At 50.1% G+C, this 10,157-nt stretch overlaps 1 protein-coding gene across 1 annotated transcript in view; it reads left to right on the top strand.

The window, feature by feature from the left end:
• Positions 1-1,358: 1,358 nt before the first annotated feature.
• LOC131288113 (zinc finger protein 395) overlaps positions 1,359-10,157 on the top strand; it is a 90,555-nt gene continuing 81,756 nt past the window's right edge. Inside the window, exon 1 of the mRNA XM_058317223.1 lies at positions 1,359-1,814. Coding sequence (XP_058173206.1) covers positions 1,359-1,814 — 456 coding nt within the window. The remainder of the gene's footprint in view (positions 1,815-10,157) is intronic.

Raw genomic sequence — 10,157 nt, 5'->3', positions numbered from 1 at the left:
TCCATCGATGAGCCGCGCGGAAGAAATCGGGAAAACAATCGCAGCAACCACGGCAGAGTAGTGAACCCCTCGGAGTTTTTGGTATCCAGGCGCCGACGTTCAGCAATCGAAACCCGCTGATTTTCTGTTTGACCGCGAAATTCGTTTATCCGGTGCGTGTGTGTGTTTTCCACCCCTCAAAAGCGTCGCCAAACTGTTCCTGTGAGTTGACGGCGAGCAGCAGAACTCGGGACTGCACCTTACGGACACCTCCAGGCAGCACATGCCGAATAATGTTACTGGGCAGCAGGATCGGCACGAGCGCGCACGATCTACCACTGTCACTGCTGCAGCGCGGCCAGAACGACGATGCTGCACTGGCTGCTGAAGCCGCTACCGTTGGCCCACTGCTACTGCTTTCGCTCGGTGCTGCTGTGACGTGCGCCGGACTCGCCCGGAACCAGGCCGCCGTGCTACGCTTTGGTGCCGCTGGCCACTGCCGCGCACCGCAATCGACCGCCGCCGGCGACCAGAGCTCCATCAGCGAGGCGTACTACAATCTGGACAAAGTGTTCGCGTAGTGCCCAGTCCGTAGTGGAAACTCTCTGAGCCAAACCGAAACGTAAAAGAAACGCCGTGACGAAACCTTTTGGCAAGGTTGGGAAGCGTGAAAAGTTAAATTTGAAGGAAAATTCAGTGCTAGTGTCGAGTTGTGGTGAAGGAAATTAAAACAAAAAAGAGAGAAAGCGTTCGGATCCCACAGTATCCTTGAAGCGATCGTGAAAATTGTGCTAAATTGCGAGCCTAACAGTGGAAGGTTTACCCAAAAGAAACCCAATGTTTTGATAGTGTATCGGTGATGAGATTGATTCGTGTTGAGTTGGAAAAGCGCAGTTGAAAAAAAAAGAGGCAAATGCAAAGTTCGGTGAATTGTGGTAACTGTGGGAAATGAAAAGTATCGTGCTGGAAGTGATATATGAAAGCAAGGAATAAAGAGAAGCAGAGAAGTGGTTGAAGCGCTAAGAAAATCTGTCGATAGAAAACGAAAGTAGAGTGTAAAGAGTGTAACAAAAAAGAAAAGGCCGTGGATTTCAAGTGACCCAAGGTGAAAACACAAGCAATTGCAGAAATCATCCCGATCGTGTGATGCCAAGTGCATGACAAACCGAAGAAAAATCATCTGCCCCCGGGAAAGCGTAGCGACGTCCGGTAACTGTCCAGCGCCGGTGAAGACCCGAGCTCCAAGTTCCAAGAGTGCCGCAGTAGCCCGTACTCGAGTGCGCCGATCGGTCGACGGGATTCGGCCCGGAGCAGCCAAGATTACCCCCGGGCGCAAGCGTCGACGTTCCCCCGGCAGCGAGCATCCACCGGCCACACTTATGAAAAAGTACTTCCTCAACAAAATGTCCACCGGCAAGCGTCTGGCGAAGCGCTCGATCGTGGGTACGCGGGTGTGCGCGCCCGGTACCGACGGCATCTGGTACTCGGGCAAGATCGAGTTCGTGAAGACGGCCGCCGACCAGAAGCCGGAGGGCGGTGCGGCCGGCACCGGTGGCAGCGTCATTCCCGGCCTGACCACGCCGGCCCGCTACACGGTGCTGTTCGACAACACCACGGACGTGGCCGGGCTCGGGCTGGCGCGGGAGTTCCGCGAGACCGAGCTGATCGGGCCCGGCTTCCGGACGATCGCCGACGTTAAGCTGAAGCCGGGCCAGAAGGTCTTCCTGACCTACAACGGGCGCGAGAATGCCGGCGAGGTGATCACGCACGACGACACGAAGGACGAGGTGAAGGTGCGCATCACGGTCGGCTCGACGAACGCGGGCGCTCAGGAGGTACGTTATCGTTCGATTGGTACTAGTTCACAAAATTCCTGGAAGAAAACCTCCTACGCGGGAGAGTAGTAGACAATCCCAACAAGGAGTGCGCTGAAAAAGCAAGAAAGGTCGCGACCTTTCTCAATTCTTCAAATTCCTAGTATCTCCTTCGACTCAGAAGTAAAGAATTACATGTTTGCGGGGCCTAAACAAATGATGTGTTCAAGGACACTCTTATTGCTATGAAAATAAAAATCCTTAGGGAACGGGATCTACATTTTGTACGGTTTATGTATTCAATGACTAGAATATTGCTTTTGTGTGTAGATATCCACTTTTCGGATATCTGAAGTAGGTTCCCCAAATTTGCGTATACGCCTACGAAATATAAGGGATCTACGAAACATCCTCCATAGCTTACTTGGTATTCGTTTCGCATTTTACATCGATTACAATCTTCATCCCTCCAAGCATTCGGTGCTGGCCAAACTTTCTGCCTTGCCTCGGAGTTGCTCCGATTGGTGGCGCTGTGCAAGCGCAGTAGGGGCCCGCTCTCGTGTAAGCGAGTGTTGTTGTGGGCGAAAAGTAGGTCAAGGAGACACGCGACCTGTAACACCAACACCACACCGTCAGCTTGTGCCCACTGCTGTCGGTGGTCCTGGTATGTAAATCACATACCAAATCGCTAGGTTCCCGAAAAAAAGGGCAATTTTGGCGAAGACTTGGAATTACTATTGTTCCCCCCGGTCCTCAAAAAATCGGCAGGATCAAGCGAGTAAGTAAGCTGGACCTACCGGAATGGTGCCGGAGGCGGTGCAGTTCGTAGTCGACCCTTCCACCACGAGTGCATGTAACGTGAGTTACACCGTTTCCAGCGCGCTCGGGCCGAAAGTAGGTCAAACCATTTCGCCTACCTTCCGGGCACTCCAACCGGGCCACCCGACCAACGAAAGCCAACAAGTGCATGCGCGCGCGCGCACACACACCCTTCGTCATCCTCGTCAGTCCGTGTGCCCGTCCGCTCCGGTGTGTGAGTGTGTGCCCGCGGTCCAGGGCGATGTAAACGATGGGTTCCCTGTTCGATCTCTTTCTGACCCGTTTCGCCTCTAAATCGCAGGCAATCGTCCACTGTCTCTCGCTCGCTCTCTTTGTGTTCTTCTGCTGATTTTCAAAATGGAGAACGGAGCCAATCGGATAAGTTTTGGGTAGCGGGGAGTTGGAGTTTTGGGGGAGCTTTTTTTTCATCCCAGCCTTAAATGGCGATCGTTCCTGTTTCTGACCTATTTTTTTGTGGCAAAATTTGGGCGTGTATGTAAAGCGCAGGCATGATATAATCGCCACCTCTGGATAAATAAACATACCCGACTACTTCCAACCGCTACGGGATGGCATGGCCGATGTCATTTGTTTGCTTTTCGCGTGCAATTTACCCTGTTGTGATTCGTGATCAAATCGATCAAATAAGCAAACCCTCGCTGAAAGTGCGCGCCTGCTCCGGGAGGGCGACGTTTTTCGTTCCGAAAATACACACACACACGCACACATATCGCAACAGCTTTGCAACAGAATGTTCGGAAAATAGGTTAAGGTCGAAAAGAGGTCATCCTGAAGGGAAGGCGTCCTGAGAACGCCACGCAACGATGGGACGATGGGGATGTAGTAAAGTACTTGCAGGCCAAGGCAGAAGGAAATATTAGTGTCAGGCGAGGGGAGTGCGGCATTTTTCACCAACCACCAGGAGCCTCCATCGCATCCGTGCTCGGCCCGATCTCGGTGGGTAAGCGCAGTAAGTTTTCCGTTTTCCAGGTCACGGTGGTGGATCTTGGTAAGGTTTTCCGATGGGTTTTTTGCCTTTTAACGTTAGTGGAAGTTGTTTCTAGTGTGCGTGCTGCGAAGTAAGCAAACCCTTCTCGGTTTGCAAACGTATCCTTTTTTGGGCATCAACTCTGCCAAGGGTAAGCTAACGAGGGAAACGTAGTTTGCCAACTGTTTGTTCGGGAAACGAATGGAGCTATAAATAGTGGAGTATTATTTAGGCCAAGTTTAATTTTTGCTCGAATTTAAGGAGATGCTTTTTATTAGTTTACTTAACAGGGGTTTCAAGGATCTCATTTTGCAATATTGCATTTGAAAATTGAGCACATTCCGTTGTACATATATACATGCACAACATAAATGTATTCAAACCCGTGTTCTGCTTCACTCCACGTACCGTTCCTGTGTCCCACATTTGAAAAAGTTCATTAAACTCACGTTCGATCAAACGATCCACCGCACACAATATCACCCGATCGTGGCGATTGTGTGTCTGTGCGCGCGATCGTCCATCGACCTGCCGTTCGGTGTGACAATTTAGCCGCCAGAACCCGGCCCCGAACCCGGCCCCGTAAAGGGGGCGGCCATCGGCTTTTTCCTCGCCAAACACCGCGACGATGACCCAGCGGAATCGAAGCAATTGACCGATCGACCGGAACGGACCGTCGCCTTGTGTGCATCCCTTGGTGCCGGGGTCCTCACCCATCGAAAGGTGAGCGCGCACGAACCCCGGACCACGGGAACGTAAAATAATTCATTCTAATTGAGTTCGATACGGTTAGAAAAACACGAGCCATGCATGGATACCGAAACCCCTTCTGTAATGGTTGTTGTCTGGCGTTTAAAATCGGTCGCATTCGCAAGCTGGAACATACTCACATGGTTCTGTAGCACATGGTTCTTTTAACTTACCGATCGCCAATAAAACACTTAAGATCGCACATCCCGGCTGAAGAGGTTAGGGTTTCCACGGGTCTGCTAATCCATCACTTTCCAGGCACTCGGTGACGTTCGACGCTCTTGACGCATCGAGTTCCTCCCGAGGTGCCGGAGTTCACAAACCTTCCCTTTTCCCCGGAGCGGAGCTAGCGATAAATATTCAACTTCAACGGCCGTCCGGCGAAGTGAACGCCTTATCGGACCCCCCCCCTCAGCGGGCTAACGACCATGAGGACGCCGGGGAAGAAGGGAAGAAATACGGCAAAACCCCGAGGCATTGGCGGTCATTCGCGCGGATTCGCTTGTTTGCACTTGCAGGTTTTTGCTTTCCGGCGACGGGGGCACCTTCTTGCATCGCTGCATTTGCGCGACGTGTCAATTACACTTCACTTACTTCGATGCGCGCACCCTCTCCAAAAATAACAAAAAAAAAACCGAAAACTCATCATCATCCCCGCCCCGATAACGTCCGGTGCTGATGGAGCAACTGGCCGCGGTCTGACATTGGCCGCACTTTTTTTTGTGGTATTCGTGTTCCTATTTTTATCGAAAACAAGCCCTGCTGCCTAACCGCTTAAGCACAATTGACGCTTTTCTAGCGCGGGCGTTACGAAGCGTTACGGAAGGCAGCCCGTACCGTTTCCCAGTGTTCAGCTTCTTTCCATTTTCCCATCGACAAAACCCTCGCCAACCTGCTGGCTCACGATTGCAATTTCGGCACATTTACAAACGTCGCCTCGATCGTTCCTCCCGAAATGACACTTGTGTTTTCTTATTGTCCGTGACAAAAGCGAATACTTCTTCCTTCCTACTTCTTCTTGCCGATCGTCACCCCCGGTTCGTTTGGTGTTCTGAATTCATTTTTCATCTTTTTCCCACCCCCCCCAGGACCCGACTCACATTCACCTCCCCTCCCCCCCTCCTCACGGTTCGCTCGAATGCATTCGATTTTACGACTTACGGTGGTTGTTTGTTTTCTGCACCGAACCGCTAATGTGCATTCGTTGTATGGGTCAATTTGTTCTTTTATGACCGTGTTCGTGTTCGTTTCCTTCTCCCTCGTGTGAGTATGTGGCTTAATCTTTGCCCTCCGAAACCGACAACACCCAGCCCACCCTCCCCCAAACCGCCCACCATGACAGGGTGTGTGTTAGGTAACGGTCGTGTGACGGTTGATGTTCGTCGTGTCTTCTGTCCTTCAAAAAATCCAATGACCGACCTTCAACTCGCTCGCGAACGATGACGGACGCGCGGCAGTTATGCATTTTGCAGATTGCGTTTTCGTTTCCGCCCCCCACCACCTCCCCCAAACACCCGCCCAACCCACTCTTTCGCATTCGATTCACTGCACGGTCGGTTCTTCCCGGTTGCGTTGATTCTTACTTTTTCGACTGTTTGCGCAAATTCGCTAAACAGTTCAGCTGGTCCTAACTGCGGTCGGTTAATTTTCTCCGCATGGTTTATTGGTGATGTGTCGGTGTGTGTGCTCTTTTTTCATCGCTATTGTTGGCTGCAAACCATGCAACGAACCGTGCAGTCGGCGTCGAAGGAAGATGCGACGAAAAGTTGATCGTCGCAATTGAATATGGCGAGCTGACAAATCCAACTTCTTTGGCGTGCTGGTATTTTTACCGGTCTCTTTATTTTTGCTTCCAATTAACTTGCACATCCCAAGACGCGATGGCCAGATCGAGTGGCTCATTTATGTTGGAATTTGTATTGCTTCCCATAAATTGTTAAATCAATTAATGCAGCGAACTCGGTCACTTCGAAGGATGGTTATTTTCGGACCGGTAGCATATCAATTGCTGCCCACGGTACGTTGGTTTCCATCGCCACGGTTTTTCATTGCCAACCCTTCGGTGTCATCTCGGCCGCTGCATACCACAGTGACGTCAGCGGGAGCGCAAGATCATCAGCGTCGTCCCGTGGTGTCGATGTTGTCCACGGTTGCGTATGGATAAGGGTTTATTTTTAAACGCTCACCCTCCCACCGAGCGGAGTACGCAAAACAACAACTACCTTGCGCCGAACCCAGCGGTGTGTAATACCGGGAATAAGCATATTGACGAGCTTGTCTCTTCCCTTATTTCGATGTGGAGAGAGAGAGAGAGAGAGAGAGAAGGATTGCACACCGAACGCTCGTGCGTAGCAAATTAACCTGGTAGCAGGTCCTATTCTTTTTTGTGAATGGTTTGTTTTTGCTCAATACTCGATGATTCATTCTTGATTTACACGCTTTTCTTGTGTAACAATATTTTCTTATGAAAACCCACAAGTTTACCGAATATTTGTCTTCGTTTGTAAACGCACCTTTTTCGAACTTTAACGGAGTACTAATTTCTAGAATTCATACCTTTGAATCTGGCTTAAGAATACACATAACGTTTAGCCGATTTATTATCTAAATCCTGAAGTTCATTGGAAATATAACGCTATCTTTTTATCTTTAATTAATCCATTTTTGGTTTCTTTTGCGAATTAAGTTTATCGTTCGGTGACGATATTTTTTAACAGTTACCAAACCAAGAGGTCATCTGATAGTCTTAAAAATGAATTCAATTTACCAGTACTTTCCTCTGCACTTGTGTGAGAACCAGTCCGTAGATAAAAAGACCACAAAACGCTCCGTTCGTTGTGAGATTAATGTTTTCATCGTATTTCCTACTGCATCTTCTATCTTTTTTGTTGTTGTTTAAAGTGTGCTCCAAATTAAACGCCATCTGCTCGATTCTCCGGTTAAATCAGATGCTACCCCTTCCAACCTCCCCCTTCCAACCTCCCCCTTTTCTCATCCCCCCATACCTCTCATGAGTGCAACGCGGATTGTGGGGTGGGGTTTGGAGAGCGAGCGAAAAACCATCCGTGCGCTACAGCATCCCCCCCAACCCCCCTTCCCCCACCCGCCCTCTTTGTCTCTTCGGCACCGGCTCTCCGTGACCTTTAACGTTCGGAGCGAGATCCTTTGGTGTGACATTTTAGAGGCCTCACTTTGTAGGCTGCTAAAGGACAAGGCCTACGTGTGCACCGAAGAAGGGGGGAGGGGAGGTGCGTTTAACTGCGAACGATGGGCCAGTGAAGGTAGTTTTGACCGTGTGCATTTGCGTGAACTTGTATTTATTCTCCACAGGTGAAAGAAATCTGCCAACGGTTACCTTGCTTTACGTCATGCGTTGGTGAGGAAATATAATTTAAAAAAAAACATCAAAACACCCCACTCCTCTGAAGAGCACAACTTCTGGAAAACATCCTGCTTACGTCATCGCACCTGACCTGACGTCATGTTGGTGTATTTTATTTTGTTCGTTCCGTTGTTTTGCGGCGAAAGAGGGCACACCGCCGATGATCTGCGCCGTTGGTAGCGCAAGGTAAAACACTCGCACACCACCATCATCATCACCACCAGGGTGGTTGGAAGTAGTGGTGCGAACAACGAGAACCTGCGCGGTCCTTGGACGAGCCGTGGTCGCGACTCGAACGGACCTTGAGGTAGTCCACGACTGAAGCGAACCGAATGAAGGAAAAAAAACACAAACACACACACACACACAAACACCGTTTGAGGCAACGTCTTGGGCTGGGCAAAAATAAACCCTTCCGATGCCAGCAAACCGACTAACGATCGGTGACATGTAAACAAACCGTGCCCGACGCGTATCCGCACGCAACGCTAGCGAATCCAGCCGTCCTCCGAAAAAGAGATGCGAAAAACAAGCCGAATTTTTGATACAAAAAGCTAACCTGTTTTCGGCTGGCGCTTGATTAAAGGCGCTCGATCGATGGCGCTTTCAGCGAAGGCCATGCTTTTCCATTCACCCTTCAGCGTTCAGGGTTGTTTGATGCCATTTCCCGCCCGGCGTGACACTTCCCTGCGCGTTCGGAGTGAAAATTATGATAATGAAATTCACCTAACTGGTCCATGCGGAATGTATGTCACTCGATCGGAACACATTCCGAAACAAAAAACAAATAAGCAAAAGGGTACCCGCAGGCCATAATTAGCCGTGGAAGTTTACGACTCGCGATAGCAAACACAATCCACACATCTCTCCTAAGCGGAACTCGAAGCTTCAGGGGGAGAGGGGGAGGGGGGGGGGGGGGTGGGGTGATGATGGTGCCAGTTTTGTGCGAAACTCGCGAGCAAAACAGAGAACTCCCAAAAGGAAACGTTTTGCAGGCCGCTCGGATCCTTTCCGCGGGTTTCACGCGAAGGTCTCGTGTGTTTACTTCACCGGCATCTGCCGCACGCCCCTCGCGCCTTTTTCCTCCTCGTCCGCTAAGCTGGGTGCCTTCGCTTTTGCAATGTTTGCTACCGGTTGACCTCTAAATTAAAGGTTCTCGTGTGTTTTTTTTTCTTCATCGGTTTGTGCTCGTTGGTTGTTTGTTTTGTTTGCGTTGCAAAGCCTTCCTTTCCTTCCACAAGATTGACCGGTATGGGGTGCGTAAGCTTGCGCAATCTTTTGCCAATTAAGCGCGCAAACCCCCCAAACAATCCACTACAAATACACACACACACATACACATTGAATGCGCCAACCGCTCTAACGGCTTTTGTGTGACTTGCGATCAAATACGTGGAGCCGGAATGTGCGTCGAATGTTTAGCACTCTTTTGGGGCATGATTTGCATAGCGTTTTAGAGGCTGGAGCAGGAAGAGAATTGGAGGATTTCATCCGAACCGGTTCGGTCGCTGTAAGGGCGTCTTTTTTTGTTGCCCTAAGACAATGTCCAACTTGTTTTGATTTAATTACAGAGAATGTCCTTCGCTGTGACAGATGATCAGACAGCTAAACTCCTGATGAAAAAAGAAAACGGTGGAGCTTCAGCAAATTTTCATCATTCGTTCGTTCGTTAAACCAAAACAAATTTAAAATAAACCGGTCACCTGTGAGTTTGCTGTTTCTAAATCAGAATGACTTTAAAGAATGCTGAGCCTGAGTACAGCTGTTTTATGTCCCACTCTGTGCGCTAGCGCAATCTCACGTATGAAGCAACTAATTTAAAGCAACCAATTTGAACCTGCCTGAAATAAACCGTACCGTTGCGCAAAACGCGTCACCAACAGCGCCATAGCTGTTGTCGTCTTCGTCGTCGATGGGTTAATTCGCGGCGCGCGGGGTCGAAGACTTGTTTTTCTTCCTATTGCCAGCTCGCTTGCGCCCTTTGCTTCGCCAGATGCGCCATCTTTACGCCGGCCGGCTTCTCGTGTTATGATTGTGACGTTGCCGATCGTCTGTAGAATCGAGCGCTTCCACCATCATCACCACCAACACTACCACTACACGAGATCGCGCGCACTCGCTGATAAGAACCCCGCGGCGTGTTGTTTGCTCGTCCATATATGACGACAACTGCCAGGGGGATGGGGTTAACGCCGGTGGGGTAGGGATAGTTCTGTGGGCTTGTTTGTCAAACACTAGAACTTCAAACCCTTGTTTTTTTTTTGTATTGAGCTTGTGACAAAATCCCACCGTGGTAGGGGTGGGGATTGTTCGTGCCAGACGTACCAAGACGACGACGACGCCATCATCGCTTATCAGGTCTAACGGGAGGCGTCCTTGAAATCCCATGGCCAAGAAACGGGCCCCACCCGGTCACCCAACCCCC

This window comes from Anopheles ziemanni, chromosome 3 (assembly GCF_943734765.1).
Source record: "Anopheles ziemanni chromosome 3, idAnoZiCoDA_A2_x.2, whole genome shotgun sequence".
Classification (NCBI taxonomy): Eukaryota; Metazoa; Arthropoda; class Insecta; order Diptera; family Culicidae; genus Anopheles; species Anopheles ziemanni.
This window is presented reverse-complemented; position numbering and strand designations above follow the sequence as displayed.